This window comes from Gallinula chloropus (genome assembly GCF_964237585.1).
Source record: "Gallinula chloropus genome assembly, chromosome: 2".
Classification (NCBI taxonomy): Eukaryota; Metazoa; Chordata; class Aves; order Gruiformes; family Rallidae; genus Gallinula; species Gallinula chloropus.
The window spans coordinates 154240665-154265330 of record NC_140086.1 but is presented as its reverse complement, the minus strand read 5'-3'; the positions used below and the strand labels follow the sequence as shown (position 1 = coordinate 154265330).

The 24666-nt window shown below is 38.2% G+C and overlaps 1 protein-coding gene across 1 annotated transcript in view; it reads right to left on the bottom strand.

The window, feature by feature from the left end:
- The window catches only part of LMBR1 (limb development membrane protein 1), a gene marked incomplete at its 3' end in the record, with an annotated part of 63817 nt that overhangs the window by 7058 nt on the left and 32093 nt on the right, over positions 1-24666 (bottom strand). Inside the window, exons 6-14 of the mRNA XM_084260407.1 lie at positions 12299-12425; positions 11801-11869; positions 9825-9889; positions 8663-8735; positions 3240-3320; positions 2494-2570; positions 2198-2275; positions 1258-1331; positions 927-1017 (exon numbers count right to left, since the gene is read on the bottom strand). Coding sequence (XP_084116533.1) covers positions 927-1017; positions 1258-1331; positions 2198-2275; positions 2494-2570; positions 3240-3320; positions 8663-8735; positions 9825-9889; positions 11801-11869; positions 12299-12425 — 735 coding nt within the window. The remainder of the gene's footprint in view (positions 1-926; positions 1018-1257; positions 1332-2197; positions 2276-2493; positions 2571-3239; positions 3321-8662; positions 8736-9824; positions 9890-11800; positions 11870-12298; positions 12426-24666) is intronic.

Genomic DNA, 24666 nt, shown 5'->3' with positions numbered 1-24666 from the left:
ACTATTAAACATTCACAGCTGTTAGATTTCACTCTAGTTTTTGTGAAGCCTTTATAAGGAGTAATGGAAACTTCTTCTCACAAGGGATCGCTTTCTTCAGGTCTAATTTTGTCAGTATTGAAAAGAAAAAAACCCAGAAGAAAGTCTTGTGCACTCACTATTTATTCCTATGCTATTCCCGTGTACTGTAAGCAAACAGAAAACATCAAGCACATTCCAACTACCTACGTACTACCACCCTTCTCTGTGTTTACCTACTTTCACTCTTCCAACAATTTATGCTAAAAATGCCTTTATCCATTATTTAAAACAAACAAACACTGGAAAAAATAAACAAATTGAACATCTTTTCCTTGGTTGCTGACCTCCTCCTCCCAGGTGACCTACGGGAGTATTTGGCCAAAACCCTAAGCATTTTCCTCCACCTTAGTAACAGCATTTGTAACTCTGAAGCCAGCGCTAAATCAGGGAAAGTCAAATTAGTCCTAGACTGCAAAGCGTTGAATAGATCTCCTCAGTCTTAGTTAATTATTCAAATTTGAATTACTTTGGTTGCTAGAAGTAATACAGACAAGTTCTTCAGATTTCAAACAAGCTGCCTGAAGTACAGTTAGCACAATCAGAGTTACTCATTAGCAATACGTTTCCTTTGAAAAAAGTTCTTTCACTACCTTTTCTATAGCTAGTTAACAAGCTCTGCTATTCCCGGCTTTTTACAAGTGAATGGATGCCATCCAAACTAAACAGAGCACATCCTTTTCCCACTCATTCAGCATTTTGAAAATCTTCCAGTTTGTGTTTACCCAGCTTACAAACAAATACCGATCACTGCAAATGAGCCATTCAGGGCAATTACCGACTAAAAGAGTCAGTTTGTCTTGGGTGGCAAGAAACAGAGGAGGGGGCCAGCACCGACTTAACCTTACCTTTGTCATAGTTGTGTCATCCTTCCTGGGAGTGAAATTTTCAAAAAAACGAAGGCTGTAGAAGCCGACGACAGAGGATACCATAAGATAGCTGTGACAATCAAGGAAAAAGGAATCTCCAAGGAATGCAAGCTTCACTCAAGTTCTCAGCAGTCTCCCAAAAGTCTTAAGAACCAAAGAAAAACAACAAAAAACAAAAAAACCACTTCGAGTGCTTGAGGACTGACCTACCTCTTTCTTCTTCCTAGGCAAGAGTCCTAGTAAATTACCAGGGTCCCAGAAAACCAGACAGAATACTTGCTAACAGACAGAATTCCTCCAGAAAGGATACAAAATCAAAATGATTTCAAGTGCTGCTCCCACAAAACCGAAGGTGGACAGGGAGGCATTTCCTATTCCAGGCCCCTACAAGGAAAAAAAACCAAAACAAAACACTTTGCATAATTTACTAAGATACAAACAACTGTTCAGAAAATTAACTTCTATCAGGCCCAAAAACCCTACCATCTTATACAAAATACAGTTTTTTCTCAATTCAGTATTTGATGTTCCAACCTGCAAGTCTCCTGTCCTATGCCATTGCATCAGCTAGCTTTCAGATCTGAAGGAAGTGTATTATCAAAAGAGAAGACATAAGGAGTCATAGTTTTATGCAACTACCCACCATGCTGCATTTCGTGCCTACTCTATTACTTTGGGAACTAAAATGAGAGGTCTCAAAAGACAGCCCTTCTAGGTGTTTGCTGTACCACCCTCACTAAACACCTTTTATAGCACTGCAGGCTCCCATGCAGCTAAGAACAGGGCAAAGCATGATCAAGTTAATAAAAAACCCCTCATGATTAAAGATGCTACAATTCAACCTGCTGTTCCTTACTTCCTTGAAATACTTTTATCATAAAGGAGGAAAACAGTGTCATGTTTTGTAAGAAGAACACAAACACAAGACAGGCTTTTCATATCAGTTAACACAGTTTCTTAAACGGAACATTTCTAGACTGTATACAAGTAGCAGACATGAGTAAACGGTAATTCTAGACTACTGACTTACTTCACTGGATCACTGTATCTTCAGAAAGATTCTGGACTGGTTTTATTAATTGCTCACTATAACATGACATGTAATATATGTTTGTGTGAGCACAAGGCCAAAACCTAAAGGGTTGAGGCTCGTTAGTTTCAGTGTTAGTAATGGAGAAGTTCTCACATGCACTTTTGTGACAGCCTCAAAACATTACTAAAGTTATAACAGTAAGAGAAGTTTACTTTACCCCTGATCCCTTTGGCATTGCAGTCTCATCAACCAACAGGTAAAGTATGTTGAGAGCAACTAAGAGGACTGAAATAGACTGTAAAGAAGCAGAAACAATCTTGTTTAAAAGTATTCTACATTTTTAAAACATATTCCTTTATTGTCACAAGATTTCATAACATTCTTTTAAAACAGTCAAGAATGCAAAGTCTGTTGCTTAAAGACACATCACTTGTTTTAAAACAACTATTCCCCCAAACCACCAGAGAACTCTTCGTACTTTTTGCTGTGTAAAAGGAGCTCAAAAATGCTTACTGTCTCAGTCAGTAGCAATATCATAACAGCTGGATAGACTAAATTCCTTTCCCAAGCAGAAGCTTTTTTCCTCCGTTCTGTTCAGGAAAGAAAAACAACAGAACCTTAAAACCACAAATCATCTGAGAATACAACAAGTAAAAATCATTCAGATATCTATAAACTCTGAGGTAAGACATACAAGGCTTACTTGCTGGACACTGCTAGATTGTTCCTTACCAGTTTTAGTGTTGCACATAACACACTGATAAACAAAAAAACTCTGCAAGTCATTGAATAAGACCAGAGCTTCATGTTGAGTGGCTGCCATTACCAAAAGTATCACTTGTCAGTTTTTAAAGACACAAACCTGTTAACAATTATTAGACTGTTCTTAAACACAATTTGGCTTCTACAGAAACAATACCAAACCAGAGGAAAGTAATGTCTTAGCTTATCCCAAATACTGTTATGCACAACATTATTTATGAAACTGAACTCCATGCAGCGAGTCAAGAGTGTTACACTTGCCATATTATATTAAAAATAAGATCTAAATCAGACTCCCTCTTAGAATTGTTTGAGGGGCACAATGATTTCAGGTGATATATTTGTAGAAACTATGACAGTCTGAAAGGACTGCAAATGCACAGCTTTGGTTAAGAACAAAATGGAAGCCACTGAGCGACTGCTGCAAGCTGAACAGAGCGTCTCAAGGTCGTTCATTAACCTGCAATCCAAGCAAAACACCAAGGGAAAAAAATTACCTAGATTCGTTTTCTTGCTCCTCACTTTTTCAAGCTCCCGTTCCAACTCTGCTGTCTGGTGTTCCACTGTGGATGATACCCCTTTTAGAAAAGACAGTGTTTACTTTTGGATGAGACTAACCATAGTACTGTAAGACACACTGTGACAATCAGATTTCAGAGGCATCACGCTAACATGACTTGAACTGCAAGTGGTTTTTTGAGAGTCTTTAACCACATTTTAAAAAACCCAAACAAAACTAAATTAAAAACCACAAAAAAAAAACCCCCAAAACACAGAGGCTTAGTTAAGAACCATCTAACTCCAACCGAGGAGTCCAACACATCAGAGGTTTCACACTGGGACCTCCTACAATCCCTGCCCATTCTGTTGACCAGCTGCTGCAAGAAGAGAACGGCTACAGCTGAACTGGCACATGGGTCCAAAAACCTGACATGGCGTGGCAGCTCAACACAGCATGTCTCAAATGCCTTGTTCTTGTACCTCTATGAGCCATATATCAAGGTGTAACAAATTTCTGGATGCCCTTCAAGGAAATCTTTATTTAGCAACTTGAAGAAAAAGTTGCTACAAACTAAGTTTGGCTACAAACTAAGCAACCTGCTGACTCTCCCTCTCAGAGTTCTTTTCACTCAGCAAACTCCATTTCCATACTGCTAACCTGCTTGTTCACACCAGTTAGGCTGAAAATAAGGCAAGAGGGTTCGTACTGTCCCAGTCCATTCCAGGCCAATCTCACTTTGCAGGAGCACTGAGGTAGTGGCAGTTCAAGGTCTCAAACCCTAAGTCTGTTATCTGCTTCCTTGATTTACACTGACACCCTTCACTTCGCCAGTCCCTCCCTTCAGCCTCACACTGATGTGGGCTAACCTGTAATAGCACCATGGCGCATGTACTACTTTTTTTTTAAAAAAAAAAAACATAACCAACAACACACTCTAACAAATTTAATAGTTTTGTCCAGGCCATATCTTGAACATCTGCCTGCAAAAACTAAATAGCACTTAGGTTTCTGGCACCCTAACGCTGCTTTATAGTCAGGTCTCATTATTTCCTTATTTTCTGTTGTTCGCTCATCCATCCAATGGACAAGATGAAAAGATCAATTTCTCATCCTGCCCAGCCCTCACTTTCTCCATACTCCTGCACATTGACGTCCTACCTGAAAGCCAAGATATACAAAAGCATTTCTTGAATTTTTTCAAACTTCTACTTTTTATTTCTGTGTACTGATACAGATGTGCTCAATGCAGTCAAATCAGAGGCATCCAACCATTTCAAAAATTAATCTTCAAATGTTTAATTGCATTTTCTTTCACACACATTGTTGCATGTAACACAACCTTTGCGCTAAGCCGAACATTTATGTTTAGTATCAATGATGTAGTGTGTAGATGCCAATATTTACATGGCTTCATATATATAAATATCTTGATTCCCAGGATGAACCAGTAACATCCACAAATGCTGTTTTGTAACAACTTCCATGCACTTGAAGTACGTGCAATATGAGTATCAGTTTCTCTAGTTTTTAAATAAGCAATCTTAATGAGGGGAGGATAGAAAAAAGTGGGTTTTTAAAAAATAATTTATGATTATAAAAATAAGCTTTCATGCTGATGTATTCCCTCCAAAACCAGTCTAAAACTTCTGTTTTAGGGAATGACTAACTACTACAAGCTGAGAAAAAGGATAGCTACTGAGCTCAGTGGAAAGTCTCAAGAACCTTAATGGAAACAGTTAAAAACATAAGGAAACAAGATAGCATCTGACTTTTCCCCTCTTCTCAACAACTGATTTAGGGTCTCTGTGAAATAGCTTTATTCAAGATACAGGTTGTTTCCTCCCCTCAATATAAAGATCCAGAGCTCAACACACCGATGCTCAGGGGAGTCTTTCCAACAGAGTCAGTGTGACCACATTAGGTCCGTAAGAGACAATTCAGGAGATATTCCAAATCATATTTAAGTGCTCTTGTAGTGCCTCCTTAAAAATAGTAGCAAACAACAGGTTGCTACACAAAAAGATATTTTATGAGAGGGGAAAGCAAAGCTTCAGATCAGTCAAAAGAGTATTTGAAAAGGATGCAGCTAAATTCTTAAAAGCTCTATAACATTACCTTTATTTCAAACACGCACAAAGTTCAATGTCAGCGCTGTCTAGCCAATAAATCAAATCGGTAGACGAGACTTGTTTGGACTAGCAATGAAAAGTTAGAAGGGATTCTCCAAGAAAGCCACAAAGCAGCTCATTTAAGGTCAATTTAACGGTATTATTCTGTTTTTCTTCCAGCCCGACATAAGATTTCAGTACCTCAAAGGAAATTGTAAGAGTATCTATTTGCATTCCCCCTAGGTGATTGGCAGTTCAACACCAATTAGTTCAAAATTACACTGTTACTAGCGTGCAATAAAAACAACACCTTTCATCTTTCTTACCTATGTAAGGATACCTTCAGAGCCAATAACTTTGATCAAGTAAGTATTTTTGATCCTACCCCACCCGTCTCTCTGGATTCAGGAAAACTAATAGCCAAAGGCAACTTTTTCCTTTTAATATAAAAAAGTCCCAGCTTTATTCTTCGACTGTAGGAGTGATGTGGGTACTGAAATATAATACACTGGAAACAAACATTTTCCCAAAGCCCAGTATCTGTTCAATAGATAAAAATACTAGGGTAGATAATGCGATCAAACTTTCCCCTCCCTCCTCCTCCTCCAATTTTCAGCTACACACTGAGAATGAAGTAGTTTCCACAAAGATACACCGCTTCACAGTCACATTTATTTTCAAATATTAAAGAGCTCTACGTAATACTGTCAGTTCCATCACTGTCACAATAGTTACATCTACAAGAATCAAAAAGGGCACCAGCTTACACAGCTAAACTTTTTTACTCCTCAGAGACTGCACCCAGCCTACTCAGTGGGAACAGTGATTCATGATACCCCTTCATATGTCCAGGCATTGCCTGAGGAAATATTAATTAGTACAGGGCAAAGCAGTGCTAGGAGTCTGACAGTAATTATTCCACCAAGAAAAAAGAAAAATCAGCACTGGCAATCACCAAGTATCACTGAAGCCTGTGCTCTGGTCATATTCAGTTTTAATAAAAATCCAACTCTTTGAATATAAGTATAAACTGAGTATTTCAGAACACTTTGCTGTGAAGGTGTCCAGCAGAGCTACCTGAGCACCCATTTCCACTACCACAACTTCAGAGAGTTGTTACAGCCATACATAGCCTAATATATCCACTCTGAGACAGCAACAAAAATACTTACACAATGTGTGTGCTGTCCCAGATCACAGCCTCTAACCCCACAGCACTACATTTCCTGATGTCATCAGCACCACACCTCCATGTGCAGGTATTTTGTAAAAATGCAACTAACACAGTAAGTGTGAGCCTTCATAGCTCTGACAGAAAGGATCCCTATTTTTCTGGTATAATTTGTATCTATGAAACTTCTAGGGGAGATGAAGCTTTCCATGCTTGCCACATAAATGAGACCCATTCTTAAAATTACTTGAATAATTACTCACAAAAATCTTGCAGAGTATCTTCTTGTGCACATAACATATTGCCCTCCTCCTACACACTCTACTTCTCCAAGTTCAGATTTTTATTTACTTTTCAGATAAAGTCCATTTGTTTTCATAAACCAAAGTATGGGTTTTCAACCAGGCCTTCAGGTGGTGGTGTCAACACCATTCCCTCAGCATGTGAAACAAAAGAATTCAGTTCCCTCTCCTGCCAAAGGATACTTAAGCCCCATGTCTTTCACCTCTCAAGGGTAGGTTGGTGAGAGCTCTGCGGAACGTGGGTGGGTTGTGGCTTCACTTTGTGTTGTATACCAACAGATTTGCTGAAAGAGCACCCAGTCTTTCAGTTGGCAGTCAGGGAGCCACCTGCACATGTCCTCAAGCCTGGTCCCGTTAAGAGGTGCCTACAAACAGACTAGGTCCACCTCATGAGTTGCATTACTAAACCGCAATATAATTGTTGCCTAGACATCTACACAGAGGAACAGCAGACAATTACCACCCAAATCACATTCTCCACCTGAATAGCAGAAACCACTCTGCACTACTAACAGATACCTGAACAACTATCGGGTCCTTTTTGTGTATTGCTTTTCCTGTGCATAAGCACAATCACCATGACAACATAAAATTATTCAGTAACAAATATTTTATAGTTGCTAGCTAACATCAGACACATAGAACAATTATAATTACCCCATCACAGCTTCAAAGACATTCACAGCATGCACCTTGTTGTGTGTCTGTACGTGTATATATATATGTGTGTGAGTATAAAAACCTAAGCTTCCAAAACAGCAAAGGTGTATGTTACTTTTAAACTGAAACCATGGCTGATTTTAGCACAAAGTAGTCACTACTCCTCCACAAATTTTAAACACTGGAATAAAGACGCCCACCATGATCTACTGTTACCAAAGGTACTTTCCCTGGCCAAGCAACTTCGAGAGGATACTTACTGAGACTTGAAAGAAAAAAAGATATATGACAGAAGGCTGAAGGGAAAGCCAGGAAATGAAGAAAACTGTGGCTAAAATAAATTATAAGACAACACAACAATGGATGTGTCATGACATGAATCTGGTTTTCCAACTTGAAGCAGTCGTGTAAGCTGTGGATGGATGGCTTATCCCTGCAGTTAAAAGCACTTCAGAAGAGAATTTATGCAACATTATTTTCAGGTTTATAGAACTGATACATTTTCCTTAACTGGTGCCCACCCTGCTGCAATACTCACTCTTAGAAGCAAAATCTTCAGACTGCTTTTGAAATAATTCAAAACAGAAGCACCATACCAAGAAGTGAAAAATCATAATACTAAATATAAGAAGTCTAAAACATCTGTATAATTATTCATTGCAATTATTCAGTAGTAGAATTATTAAAATTTTTACATTAACCAAATAGCTCCTAGAATATAAAGGACTGCTCTGATGTTTTTACCTAAGTTTCTAAATAATAATGATCTGGAACAGAAGAAATCTTCCAAATAAATAAATCACAGAACTCATAACACAGGGAGTTGAGCCTCTTGCTGATATATATTCATTGTTCTTCAGATAAGGCTAAAATGCAGTCATTTACCACTCCAAACTGTTTTGCTGTAAGGATGGTGGGTCTAGTTAATTCCTCAATTTGCTTCAGTCTCAGAACATTCACAGAGCTGATGAACATTAAAAACAAAACCAAAGCAAATCACAGACAGAGTCAATCCTGAACAGCAGAACGAGCAATGAAATGTAAGCCTGTAATGCTTGTTACATACTAAGATGTAGAAATCTATTTTGAGAGAAGCTATGTACCAGTGAGATCAATACTCGTGACCAGAATCAGCCTACTCTAAACACAGAATGTGAAGCAGTCCCAGAAAACATACCATTAAGCCTCCTCTGAATGGCTTCTTCTTCTAACGTGATGATATACATCTGCTCATCTAGGTCTTCAAGGATCTGTGTTCACAAACAGAAACATGAATTGAGCACCAGAGTCACTTATTTTTCTGACTGCATTCATCTAGTCAGTTTTGCTTTATTCTAGTAACCCATATTTTAAATATATAGTTTCCAACTTTACAATACTCATACAAATAAGGAATCCACATAGGATTATTCCATTCTGTAGATCTACTTTTTAATATAAGCAAACTTTCTGTTAAGCTTTCATTTCAGATTCAAGCTGTTATGTTTGGTTTCAATCTAAAGAGACTTAAGGACCAGGTGAAGGGACAGTACATCTGACCTATATTCAAGTAATTTCTAAGGAAAAAAATTAACCCATCAACTTTCACATTCAATCTGATTTACACAAAAATAACTGCAGATTTCAAAAAAGTACATTAAAAAGTGACTTTTCACATAAGTCAATACTTCAAGCAAATACTAATTGCTATTGGAAGCTAAACTCAAATAAACGAGTGCCCACTACACTATTAAATGCTTTGAGTTTAAAGCTTACAGTTAGCAAAACACTATTTTCTTCATATTTTCAGGGTTGAACTAACCAAAAGGAATGCAAGACCTAAACATGCCCAAACTCTAGTAAACATCAACTACAAAACAGGACAGCAAAGTCACTAGAGCATTTTCACATGGCACAAACTTCTCCATTCCCTCAGGGCATTGAATACAACAGTAGAGTATTTACATACAGATGTCAACTACCAGTGTTTCACCCAGGTACCCTTCCTGTCATCCAGACTTAGTTTGGCCTTGCAGCCTTTACTCCTGAACTCAGACCCAGCACACACTTGCAGGCATTTGTAGAACAGACATAATAGGTGATACGGGCAATAAATATTAATACTAGCAGCAGTTACATACATTAGAAAGCCAGAGGAAGTCTATACTATTAAAAAAACTTGTTCTGTGGAAGACAACGGGTTTGTGTAGTACATGGAAAGTGTTAAACAAGTATGTAAGTATTGACTACAGAAACTCTGATGAAGAGAGAATTATGTAGAAGTACAAGCATATAAAAGAAAGGACCATAATGCCATTCTACTTTCTCACAGCACGAGGACAGATTCGTGTGACACTTACTGTTGGCTTCACCAGCAACTGACCCATTACTGTAAACATTCGTGAAAGTCCCACTGGCGTGCATACTGCAGAGGAAGAAGATTATGCAAAACAGTGATTTGTAAGTCAAAGACCAATTTGTATATGGATGTTCAATGTGCTATTCCACACATAAACAAGTATGGTTGTGAAGAGAACTGCAAGAGCTTCAAACTCCAGTAAGAACTTGAAATCACATTGCTATTGTATGAATTTTGAACAAGACAAGCATCTATCTCCTCCTCCAACAACATAACTGATTATTTTATTTTTCTTAAACAAGGAACACCATGTCATAAGATACCTTTTAAACTTGAAGGAATTATTTACTCAAAGCTTGGGGCACCAGAGGCTGTATCTACACCAGTAAATCGCTAGAACTACCCTAGCATGAATACCCCTGGGCCAGTTAGCACTTTCCCCAAACAATTCCCAGGTGTGGTTCTGGAGTTTAGGCAAACCAGGAATCACAAGGCAGTAAGAACATGATCATGAGGCAGCCACAATTTGCAAACTGCAATGTCATGGCTGAAATAACACTAGTTGGCCACCACACTGGACAACTTCTCAGGCACATTACACCTATTAGCATAGGTGCAGTTCCAACATCTAGAGATCATGGAGCTGCTTTGCTCTGGAAATTATATTGCAGCTTCAGCTGCTAGTAGGCTCAGCTACCGGATTTTCAACTACTCTGTGAAATAGCAATTGGCCTTTTTTGATTGTAGCCTGTGATGGTTTCAAGGTATGACACACATATGTTGCCATTGGGTGAAAGGCTCAAACCATAATAACAGAATATGAGCAGTACAAATCAATAGGTTAGGGAGAATAACCTTCAAATACTGTATGGAAGATGGAAGGAATTTGCAACAGGATGGATGAGGATATATAGTTATAGTTTCCATTATAATAAAACAGGGCAGTCAAAAAAAGGAGAAGCAGTGCACAAGATTTTATCATGAGGATTACATTTTTATTTGTATTGACTAGTGTTTCACTATGGCTACTAGTTACTACAGGTAAAATCCAAGAGCATTCAAAAAGGCTGGGACATCCAGAACCACGTTTTTTTACTCCCCTCCTCTGTTAAAGTGGATTTAGGAATCTGCACATACAGAGAACGTAAGGAGAGTCAACCGGGTCCCTGTGAGCATCACCTTGCAGAGACAGATCTGCTTAGTTCCCCCACCCTTTCTGCACAAGGACAGCCCTGTAAGTGTTAGCTGTAAACCCACAAAGTCTGCAAAACAGGTGAAGCCATGATAAATTCACAAAGTGAGACAAATGAATTGGGGAGGGCTGGGGGTGTGCCAGCAGTCAGTGGGATTTAGAGACTTCCATCATCTGTTTTATTCCCCTAAACATGGATGGCTGAACTCTGGCTAGGAACAGTTAGCATAACAGGGTCTTTACTGCATTTGTTTTACATCCAACAATGTCACTGGCCTCCAGTCCAGCCAGATACCAGTTTTGTGATTATGAAAACTAACAGTCCTGCATTCCAACTTCTGTCTGCAGAGGAAGATTTTCAATTAAAAAATGCAAAAGGATCGTTTACTGAATATAGAACAAATTAAGTGCTCCACAATAACTTTCTCTCCATACTACCAACCACCCCCAGACACTTCATTTTAAAAATGTGCTTTTCTTTGCAGAATGGAGTCCCTATTTTTCAAATACCTGTTTCTAAAAAGTTAAAAGTTGGAATTATTTTAGGTGAAGTGTGAAGTTCTTCAAAACCTGAAAGTGTAAAGTAGCATTTGTTCGCAAACTCCAGAAACCAAACCTAAAAAATTTACATTTAAACTTCAGTATGAAGCAAAAAGGAAAAAAAAAAAATCCCACTCTTTCATTGTGAAAATTACTGTTGTTAAAGTTCAAATAGTTTCCTTTAATTTTTTCAAAAAAGGTAAGTAGTATCATTCATCTTTTGGAATAATCGGGAAAATACTTACAGAGAAGTAACAAGCATCCCATCAGTGATATACAGGAATATAAATATGGGAGGTAGAATTCCCAGAGGTCTGAAAAGAAAATTTTGAGTACAACCTTAGCTTATTAAGTCATAGGCTACTTATGTCACAGACACAACTGAATTAACTTTCTTAAAGCATTCAAGATCGAACAATCGTATTTAAGAATAAACTAAGAATTAGTCAATTGTTAATCCTGCAGGCATCTAAATCCCAAAGTACTTTAGCCTGAAAAAGATCTTCAGCTTTTATCACTGAAATCACTTGTTGTTAACACAGCTCATGCTCATATGAGTACAGAACTTCTCACCTTGCTAAAACCAAATTTAGCAGAAAAAAAGTGACATTGACTAAATTAATAGAACTTCTTCATAACCTGTGCAATATTCACAGAATATTTACTAGAAAAGCGCTTAATTGACAAACACTAATTTCATTTTAATTCTGGAAATGGGTGAGGTGTTTTTTAACATTCCATACCATACAAAGACTCCATACTGGCAGCATCATTGTCTATGAGTGCTGAAGCCACCCATACGATTCCAAGGATAAGCAGTGCAAGAAGAATAAGCATTACAAGGGTTTCCAAAATGCGTGCTCTGATGCCCTGTGGGGACAAGAGGGGAGAGGGGAAAAAAACACAGCCAGAAGCTTTGAATCAGGTATTTTCAAACGTAAGAAAGATACAAAGAGCAGTTCCTTCTTCTTAACTATATTCTCACATTTTATCATGTAGACAAAAGCATAACACATAATGCACATTTAAAAGGCAGTGCATTAAAAAAAGGAAGTACTTGTGGCTTTACAGTGCCCGGATTGCATTTTTTTCCTCCTTAAACCACAGAAAAATGTTTTAAATTGTGCATGCCTTACTGTTCTCATTAATCTCATTATTCCATAAAGTATTCTTTATACCGTACGATTCTGTTGGAGCAGTTTTAAAAGATGGATTACTTTTCTAATACTTTCAGCAAAGAAAGTGGATTAGCAAATTTTTATCTATGATTCCAATCAAGGGAATGGAAAGCCAATTATGGCAAATAGCCAAATGGCCCAGCAAGCATTAAACCCCGCTCAGGTACAATGCACCAATTTAGTTAAAATGCATTCTTCAGCTGCAATCGCTTCTGCACCATTCCTCACAGTCTTCAGAGCCCTCAAGCGTACTGTGAGAGTACTGCTCGCTCCTGGCCTGCCTGCCGAGCTGCATCCATTATGTCCCAGCTTCGCATGCTCCAAGCTGAATGAAGCTTCTAAATCTCGTTTACGCCACACACAAGTCACAGGTCTCGGTGGTTATATCACAGCATCTGCCCTCGAGTCTAGAAATGCAGCAATGCTCTAATAGTCGAGTGTTAGAAAATGTAAATATGGAGTAATATATTATTTTATGTCATTTAAACTGGCGGTTTTAACACTAATTTTGCTGATTTTAAGCAACAGAGCTATGGGGATGCTTTCTTCAGACATCCCGCCCTGAAACAACCATCAGATTGCTGCTCACCTTACTTCTATTCTTCTTCATTGGCCAGTACATATCTCTAAGCAAACCCAAGCTGCTGTTTTTCACACAGATTCATCCCATCTTGGGCATATTCCACTGAAAAGTCTACTTTAAAGTAAAACAAGCTTTCTGATGTTAACTAAAATGTTTCTCGACTTCCATCACCTCTTCCCTCTCTGCTTAACACAAGATGGTAATTCTTACACTGTATTTACCCTGAAAGTTACACTCCCTACATAACCACTGCATCCAACCATGGCAAGAACCTCAGGCATCCTAACTGCAAGCACTGATCTCTTCCTAGCACACCAACTCCTCTCTGTCACCAGTCATCTGCAGAACAGCTACAGGAGCACAAAGGCAAAACAGACAAAAACCCCAAAACAAAACCTCTGCAAAACTCCCCTGAAGGCTTAAGCAGACAGATTAAGACCTACTCCATAAAGGATCTCAAACACCAAATTTCAAATTAAAGGTGGCATGAATGGGATATGGATTTACTTCTATAGTGTACTGTGTATAGTAAAAGTGGCTTTGAGAATGTTAAATTATTAAAGTGTTATTTAGTGATCAGAACCTAGCTTTCAGTCTTCCATGAGTTACTTTGAAGGTGAGTGACTAAGCTAAATATATATATCTGAAGATTAAACAGCCAGATCTGAAGATTAAAGTTCTGAACTTAAGCAGTAAGTTACCAGGAAACAAGTTACATTAAGTACTGAGAATCACACCGTTGCTGAGGCTGGCAGGGACCTCCGAAGCCCATATGCCCCAACCCCTTGCTCAAGCAGGACAAGCTACAGCCAGTTGCCCAAGACTGTCCAGTCAGCTTTTTAGCACCTCCAAGGATGGAGGCTCTACAACCACCTCAGGCAACTTGCACCAGTGCTCAGGCACCCTCACAGTAAAAAAAAAAAAAACAACCCCAAAAAACCAAAACAAACCAAAACTAGTGAGGAGTGATCTTAAGACACCCTTACTACTTTATTTTTACCAAAGGTCATTTTGTTTGTGACAAATTTAAAGCTTGAACATTAACCCTAAATCTATACTCCTGAGACCAGATAGAAAAACCACAAGTGAGTATAAGCAACATTTCATTTTATTTCAATGAAAAGCAAAACTATGGAAATAAACCTTAATATCATATATATGTCCAATGCTAAGTTGATTTTTATTTTTTTCTCCGAGCAAAAACCTCTTCACTGACACTTTGGGTTTGGTTTAACATTTTTTTGAGTCCTTTCACTTCTCTCCCACAGCCCCATTATATTACTCAGATTTTTTTAAACGAACCAATGTTATGGCACATCCTCATGGCACAGAAGATATTCGCCCTTGTGTTTCACATAATACTTCTTGTATTTAATCCATTTCCTTTTCATGATTTTTTGTGTGAAAAAGAGCATTAAGTTTCAGTCTGACATCTCCAAAATCAGGAACAATCCCATCTAAAATCAAGAGACTTCAAACCAGCTTGTAAGAATACTTTCATTGTTCACATTCAGCCTACACCATGGTAGCTGTCTTGAGAACAGAGTAAACAAATGAGTACAATGTGAAAAAACATGTAGGTACACAGGACTACTTGCAATTAACATTCTAACTAAGCAAGGAAAAACAGTCTTACAGCCCTACAGCTTAACATCAAAACAGTGACTGCCTTTGAAACAGCTCTTTGATTCCTCACCAGTGTGCCACTGGAATCACAGGAGATCTTTACCACACAAAGGAGGTGGCCTACTCAGCAAGTTAAGTGCATGAGTATGTGTGTGTATGTGTGCACACAGAGGAACACATGGGAAGACAGAGGGATAGCCATCTCCTACATCAGAGTTTTCCAGTTGGATTGCTTAATCATGAGAAGCTGTCTCATGAGTTCTTACAAATCATGTAACATTCCCATGGAAACTCAACTGTTCGTAAAAAGAATGGGAAAATAATTCATCTTTTTACTTTTCCGTATTTTATTCAAGAAGGAAAATGAAGTTGTCCAACTCTTCATTTCGTAATGGTTCTGGCAGGTAAGAACAAGAGGACCCACTATACTACTTACCAACTTGCATCACGTGGGGTTTTATTCAGAAAGTTGTTCTAGGTCACAGCTTTGAAACCTGCATTTGACAACACACATACTACCTCGTTCCTGAGATGTTCTTCACTACAAACAGAATGCATATACCACACTCATTCAGTGTTTCATCAATTATTTGAATGCAAATTAAAGTTGTGGTTTAACTTCTTTCAAGGAAGGAGGGATTATTTCTCTCCAAACCAAGCACAAATTGCACAGAAAAGCACCAGGATACATTCAGCATATTGACACGATGAGGAAAAAAAGGCTAGTTTGCATCTACCCTACATTCCTGTATTTCAAGAAGAATTCAGCAGTAAGCTGCAGGCAAACAAGTTATTGCCCCCCCCCCCCATCAGCTGTATAGACATTTATAGGGAGAACAATCTTAACACCACTAACAACTCGAATATGAGACTCAGATTTCAGTACAGCATTAAGTACACAGCCTTAACTAATGCTCCCATACTGTAGACTTATGAGACAAACACAGCCACAACCTTTAGAAATAATTAAAAACATCCTCCCACCCCCAGGCTAAATTGTGTTGGTTTTAAATACAGTGATAAGACAATTCTAGAAGGGAAGAGTGAGCTTAGGCAATACACTTGCTTTATATTCAGAAAGAGAAGCTGACCCCTGCAGTACTTCTATTAGCATATCATTTTTAGGGAGGTCAAATTCCTCACTTTCTCTTGGGCAATTACTGCTGAGATGATAGTTAAGTTGGAGAGGTAAAAAAACCAACCCAAAACATCACATCAAGATTTAAAAATCTTTTTACAGCACTACAAATACCAGATATCAATAAGAAAACCACAAACTACATAAAAATAATTGGGCTTGAAGTTATAAAATTAAACAGGGAATGGAAATACATGCTTAGGCAGTGGGGTTTACAATTCCACTGCTATATACTTAGAATACTGCTATGATTTCAACTTATGTTTGTGTGCCCAAAGAAAGAAGAATGGGAAAGAAATAAGGGAAGTAGGAGGTCCTAAAAAGAGAAAACCAAACCTGTTTATAAAAACAGAACTTGCCTAGAATAAAGCCTGGGATTAGAAAAATCAATTGCCAGTCAAGAAGATTGGAAAAAATCAATCTGGAACCAGAACAGATAGCCCTCAAATGAAATGGTCAAGGCAAGGTAGACAGTGGTTTTGTCTCCAGACAATCCCTCAAGATCTCAAAAGCAAGCTTTACATGGACAGAAGATATTTCTTTTTAATTATTAGTATAGAGAAGGGGCTCAGGAAGCATCCTCACTTTTGTAGATTTTGCTCTTTCTTCTCCCAGGACACACAGAGAAGACAGAAGGGTATAAAACACTACAGAAGAGAAAGATTTCAACTACAGCAAGCTAAACAAAGGTGGAAGTGTTGTTATGAAGAACCATCTGATCCTTGGTCTTCAATTCATACAGAAATGAACAAGGCTTCAGATGCTTTCCACAACTAGCAATTAGCACAGGGATCTTTTTCCTGACTACAAGGACTCCCAAGAACAGAGAGTAGGGAAGCAGCATGCTGACTGCTCCTCTCTCCACTGAGTCACACACAAAATCTGGAAAGGAACAAAAGGAAACCTCTTGATGATCGCCTTTACTGCAGAGCTACAGTAAACTATGCCCCATATAGCCAGGAAGCACAGTGTGGAAGATGGGGTTATCTTCCAAGCAGTGAGACAACCCAGTACCAGGAACTCCCAAGCTGTTACTTTTGGGGAAAGAATGATTTCATAAATGGAAGTAATCAAGCCATTTTTTGTCTGGTTTTGCTCTGCTAGTTGTGATTAGAAAGACTATTCTTGTTTTCAAGCAATTTAAGCATAATTTTTAATTGGTTTCTTATAAGGATTTCAACATAAAATTCCAGATTGAATTTACCAAGAGTTCTCTTGTTTTAACACTGATGAAGAGCTGAAAAATTAGTAACGTGTTATTTTTATGTAAGAGGCAAAACTCCTGGTAAAACCCAAGAGTTGCAGCCCTACTCCTGCCTCAAGAAAAAACATTTCTTTACTGAAACACATCCTGGCTGTAGTGCTGTTGATGAACAAATTATTAGCTCCTACAACACAGACATATTTGGAACTACATCTTTTGTTAACTCTACATTTTAATTTGGTTGCAGGAAATGTGATTTTAAGCTCTTATTAATAAAATACAGTTTACAATCTATTGCACGCAAAACCAGAGAGTCCTAGCAAAGTTTCTATGGTGCAGAATATTTGAACATCATTCTGCTTGGACGTCTTGACCTCTTGCAAGCAGGTAAACATTAGTTTTCACACCATGCCCTGACCCACAGGAAAAGCCTGGGAAACATTTCTGCAGTCGTGGCACATCCAAAGTACACATGAAACTCATTGTTTTCACGTGACAAACAGGAGTCTTAGTAACCCTACGATTTGTTCAGCAAGAGGCTGACTGCAACAAGCACACACACTAACATCTGCAGAAAAATAAATGGAGGCATTAAAAAAGAACAAGAATTACTGCAGGTATGAGGTTGGAGGTGTTATTACTGACATCAATTCCAATTTTAGCACACAATAACCCTCTTTCTCAATTTCTGAGCATTAGCAGAGATCAGCTTCAAATGTTCTAGCCATTTCTATAGTTAGGAACCAGACTTTGAGTGATCTTTGTTCTGACCTATTCAAGACAGGGTAGAAATAATTTTTTTTTAACTAAGGAGACCCATTGTCTATCAAGCAGCACGGAAACAGATGCTACATTTAGCACACTGATGTTTAGTCAAACAGTCGTTACCTTACGAGACTACCACAAATTACCGACTCAGGAACAGAAGCTGGAGTTTTAGGAACACTCAGTTCATTTTGAAAAATCCAGAAGTCAATGACTCCGAATGCTCACAGAACAAGATTACGAAACACTTAATCAAGAAATATATTCAGATTCAAGTAAACAGAAAAAGTTTCCTTGTCCATGAGAGAACCAAGGACTTCAGGCTATAACCAGCATTGCCTGTCCTTTCCAACACTACCTCTTCGCCCAGAGAATCTTTCCAGCATGTGGGGATGTTAAGATTAAAATGAAGACTTTTCACCACAAACCAATGAGTGTATTTTAAAGTTCATATTTTTCTACACAATATAAAAAATAATTCATATTCACAAAACATCCCCAGCAACATTCAACTGAATTTTTGTGTTGGCATCTTTTCCCAACTGATGTCATGGCAGTTACTATTCCATCAGTGGAGCAAGAGACAACAGGTGAAATCATTTAACTTTATAGAATTTAACAGTATAATTAAAAAAATCCAGAAATTTCAAAGAGAAACTAAGAACTGGAAGGAAGAAAACAAAGTGAAAGTTAAAGGAACATGATGAATTCTTTGGGCACTGGCTGAAGACATTAGAGCTACACCTGCCAAGTTGGAAATGCAGCACCAGAAACCACTCAAGTAAAGGTCAAAAAAAGCAAAGTGTCTTTATTTAGTAGACATCTATTCAGGATGCAGAATATCCACCGGAGTGGTTCCTCTGCCAAAGAAAACTTAAGCCCTCTTCTCCAGCGTCGCAGAAGAGTATCCCACCAGTGTTATGGTATATTTTGGGGTCCATATCCAAAAATAACCTAAGAACCAAGACTGACTCCTTGCAGACACACAATCACTGTTGTGATCAGGATGTTAAAAAACAATTTAAAAGAAAGAGTTTGTTCACTTTTTCCTAGGCTCTATTTAATTGTCCAATATAAGACATACTCCAATGAGTACAATGAGATTCATTTGTTGCCTAGCAGCTAAGGCATTGTTTCAAATGCTTGGATTCAAATTACTTCAGCATATCCACCTGGCTCTTCCACATTCAGGCATCATTCTTGCATGTTTAGCATAGAAAGAGCATATTAGAAAAACATTCCCTCCAAGTTTTTTTTTACAGAAGACACACCAGTTTCCCAGTGAGGAAATGCTAGACAGTATCAGAGAAAAATGCAAACACCTAGTAGCTGAAAGAAAATAATTACAGCCTACAGCTGTCAGATGTACGAACTACCCTGCTGCAGCCTGCCATTCCTTCATGCACACAAAGAAACTACTGGGAAAATAAAACACACACCCCCCACCCCCCCCCCCCCCCCCACCAAACGATTATACCTCAGCTCTTAATAAAAAGGACACTAGTAAAAGCTCACAACTCAAACCTTTTGGGAAAAAAGGAAGTAATGAAAGGACATGCATAGTAAAATGATGACTGTCCCAGCCTGACCCACCAGCCCAGCCCTTGCTAATCAGCTCCTAGACACTCCACTCTCTCCACCTACCAAGTTTCCCAGATCTTCTGAAGCCACTTGCAACATGGGAGTTGTGGGATTTCTGACACACAGTCTCCCTCTAATCATACATTTTGGATCAGAAAGACTCTTTCCTGCTAGACTGGAGTGATAGAATATAAATATTTTCCAACTTCTTTGTAGATTGGCAGAGGATTAAGATAAGTAATGCAAACATATAAAGAAATAACTGGAATTTGTGATTGAGTTTCTGGCAAAAAGACACCACAAAGACAGTTCCCAAAGCAAATGACACATACAAGCACACAAGTTACTATTAAAGTTCGAAAAATAAAGAGAAACCTAAAAGGTTTTTTTGTGTCAATGTCTATTAGTAACCCCCTGCAAGGGTGAGTAAGGGCAAGAAAGCAGCACACTCCTAGGAACAGGCCAAGGCACCAGGCTGGTGTTCCTGTGGAGTATTTCTAGGAAAAGTAATATAGGTTGAAGGCCTTAATAGCACATTGGTGGTTATCTGTATTAATGAAAAAAATTGGATTTTGAGAGGGAATCAGAAGTGTTTGCCTAATAAAGCTTTGTTTAATAAAGGAAGCCTAATTGAAAATTATTTCGTGCCTTTCTATGATTATTTATATTAAAACTTGCCACTACCAATGTAAAATTAGATGGCAGTATTCTCTGTGCATGAAAATGACACCTCTTAAAACTGTAAAGTATTTTTTTTTACTTTTATATAAAGTAAAAGTGCAAAAAGAGACTTGAAATAGATATAAAGTTTCTGTTTGTCCTGAAAGGTCACTATTTGATGTCAATGAAGACTCAAACAAAAAACACAGGCTAATATAAAAATATTCAAATCTTAACATTATTCATGCATAAGCCAGCCATTTTTCAAAAACAAATAACCATGCCCAAAGAACAGCAGCAGATCAATTTAACGTTTCTCACCATTTAATAAAAGAAACCCAAATATTGAGATCGCGAAGTGTTCACAGAGGCTTCTTCAAGAAGCCTCTAACTCAGACATGCCAAATGCATCAGCATTGACTGCAAGAGAGGTCATCTAGATCCCCTCAAGCACAGCCATTCCAGGGATCCTGCATGTCTGAATACTTTCTTCCTTTCCAAAGGACAGAAAAGTCATATGAATTTTATTATAAACTGATGATAAAAAAATACATATCAGGTTTTTATGTATATAGCAGCCATCATCTACCACAAATAGAGGTCTATAGAAGGCATTAAGAATGCTCCAGCCAATCAAAATTGGAAAAAAAAAAGGAAAAAATCACATTTCTGCCTAAAAAAAGTATCTTAGAAAAAAACACGTATTTTAGAACCTAGTGCTGCAGTTCACATCAATATTAAAATGAAGATTCAATCTCAGTATTGGTAGCTGTACCATCTGCACACTTTACAAGTAGAAGTATTCAGCATGTCTATTTTTACTCATGCAGAACTCTGTAAGTTATCCTAAAGCCAAATAAAAACTGTAACAAAAACCTCTCTATTTATTCACTAAGAGAGCAGCAGAGAACACATTCACATCTTATTCCATTTGCAGGCTTCCAGCTACATGTTAAAGCTTTTAGCAAAGAACTGTGGAAATTCCACAAGACATGAGCATGCTAAATACAGCAGAAACGTATGAGTTCAGAACAATGTATGGGTGGGGGAAGCACAAAAGTTCAGCAATTCATTTCGTTCCTGGCTCAGATGAGGTGGAATAACTAATGCTCCAGTGCTAGCTTCTACAACTAATTAGTTGTACAGATGACTGTACTCGTGTGCATGAGCCATAATACAGTTTCTCACAGCATGCTAGAGGAGCAATAGTCAGAAAGCCACATTTTGAAATAACACTAAGTGTGTTGGGAATTTTTTTTCACACTTTTTTTTTACCCCAATATTACTAATTCTTGATTCATCCTCTGTACAATTTACATAGCTCAAATACATGAAAGTGTTGCAAGAACACAGACCAACCTGACACATTTTGCTTTTCTAGCTACATTAAAGAGTTGGTCAAAAAAAGGTAATTATCATCTCAACCCCATAAGCTATGGCTGAAAGGCTGAATCACTGCCCAGCTAGTGAAGCTGCAGTGAGGCAGGTAGTGCTGAAATGCTATGCCAAGGGAACTTACCTCTGGTTACTCTAATTTTTGTTACTTACACTGAGGCCTCTTTAGAAGAGGTACAGTCTAATTTACCAACTGACATTTAACTACTTCAATGAAACGGAGCACAGGTCACATCTCATCACATCTTGATCCAATGTGTGCAACAACCAACATCCACTTACTCCCCTCTCATCTGTCCTGGATACTGAACTGTCATAGGTCTCCCTAGGGTAATTTAATAAAAAGGACAGGTTTTGCATGTAGCACGAACTGAGTTACACAAGACATCTTACAGAACCGTGTGTTTTAGACAGCTACAATAGCAATTCACATTAAGGCATTCTTCCTCAGCACCCACAAAAGTTTCCCTATCCTAACCACCGAAATCTAGAGTCTGTCATGACAAGGCCCTGCATTGAAAAATACAGGCATGTTAGTCAGTTTAAAGTTGCTGTCTTGCAGTGTCTGTTCCTTAATGTCTAGATACAGACACCAAAGAAGTCTAAACTGTAATACAAAAATTAATATAACCAGCATTCCCAACCTCTCCTTGACATAACTGTCAAGTAATTTTCACATTCTTACTGTCATTAACTTTGCCTTACAGTCGTTGTGAAAGGACAGAGCCAGACATCCCTGCAATACTTTTACAGGCAAAGCTATTTTTGTCTCATACTAGTCTCTAGTGTGGTGACATTTTCCAATCACAGGTCCTCGGAAAGAGGCCACACACTCATGTAACTCTTTTCACTAACTTGCTGAAATATACCTGTAACACAAAAAATTGTCTTTTTTTCTGCAGAAACACAAATAAAGGACCTCATAGTTTGTAACTATAGTTTTAACATGTGTTCAGAGCTTGGTGTAGACGCTTCTCAATGGGACACACTAACAAGTATGCTAAACCTTACCTTCCATTTCCTGCCTTTCCATAAGCTCTTCTCAAATTTAGTATTAGATGTGCCTGTCCTCTGTGCTGCAAATGAACAACACTCTTTACATTTAGCTGTATACATGCTAATTCTGAGACTCCAACAGAAGCACGAAGCATACAAAGAGTCTGGATATGTGCCACTCTCAATGCAAGATGTACCATTAAATACAGTCCTTAACTACCTACCTTACACACTACGTTATGGGTTTGTGTAACAGTCAGGTAAGAATGCTTTTACTTTAACAGGGAGGAGGAATAACTCTGGTCAAGCTACTTGCCAAATCAGAATCCCAGAATAATCAGGACCTGCTTCTAAACAACAACAACAAAGTCTAATAAATTTTAAGTGGTGTCATTTTAAATGACTCCAGCTTAAAGAACTGGACTTCATATCTGAATTTAAGATGTTAGCTTATGTCAAACACAAAACCAAACAGCTGCCTTTGATGTGACTGATTAAACAACTTTTGTCTCTGGTATTACTAATGGAATGAGTAAATGGGTTGTAATACAGCGTACAGTAATTCGGTTACATACTAGTAAACATTTCATGGAGATCAGAGCAGTAAAGTCTCAGTTCATGCTGAATGATTTTATAGACAAATAAATATGAGCTTAAATGCCAAATAAACATATGCTGTTAACAGGGTACCTCAAGACTGTTAGATGAGCCATTGCACACAGTGGCCCGTGGGTATTGCAGTCGGAGGTACATACGAGCATAAAACATGAAGTTAAATGCTGTTTCCAAACAAGGTTCAAGACTCCTGCACTCTCAATCACTTTTCCAGAAAAATCAAGACAAATTTAGAAAATAGGCTGGTTTTAATTAAAGATAATCTCATATTGGAAAGGATTTCCAAGCCACCTTCCCCAGTATTTTATATTGTAGAAACAGTTATTTTCCATGGAATACTTCTTGAGGATAGCAAAAGTCTAAAAGTAAATACTTCAAAACTAACTTTGAACAGACTTCTTACATTGGCATCATCACATACTGAAATGTACTTTACAGTGTTCTACACCTAAACCAGAGACCTAACCATGCACATGGCAGAACCGGGGAGCACAGCTTTTCTGTGTGGAAAAACAGAGAAAGTAGAACTTCCATATCCACCGTTAAAGGAAGCAGCAGCAGGTTTACATTTTACATATGTTTATTACTGTTTAGCTAGCTAGCTTAGTTCAGTCTTACTATATATTAACATGAGTAGGAAAGGTCAGTGCCTTTACTACAGTGTGTACCAAATCAATTCAAATTCTGAGGTGATGGAAGATGTACACACCATAGCTGCTCAGCAAGTTAAGAGCAACTTACCTTTACGGCAAAGCCAGCAGTTTCAGAAAATGCTAGTAACTGTATTTTTGCAAAGCTTCAACACTTCAGTCCCCAAATAAACAATTTTATTTAAAAAGCACATTCAAAAGCTATTCTCCTATGAAAGAGGGAGAGGGAAGAAATCCACCTTTAACAGTGGAAACCACTGTATGTATTTATTTTGAAGGAAACCTCTGTAGCATGTTTTACTTGCACAGGCTAAGCTGCAACTGCTACCACCCACACAACTTTGCAGTCAGGCCAGCCAAATCTTTATACAGTAGCAAACACTACGCAATAAACTGTTCAGAACACTGGTCCATCTCACCTGCCTGAAGCGTATGAACAAACAGCTACATTTTTAACTGGTGCTTTTATTAAAATAAACTCAATGAGAACTTGGGAAGAGGTATCAAGGACAGGCAAGCAGATGGAGAGCCTAGCTGACACGTAACAATAGCTGGTGAAATATTACTCTTATTTTCTGTAATAAACACCAAGATCAAAACATTATGCAAGTTAAATTTCCTTGAAAGGTTCCCAGCAGGAGTTTTCCTTCTTGTTTGTGCAGTACGCGATTTCCTCTCACCCACAAAAAAAAACCATACCAAGAACGTGCATGTGCCACT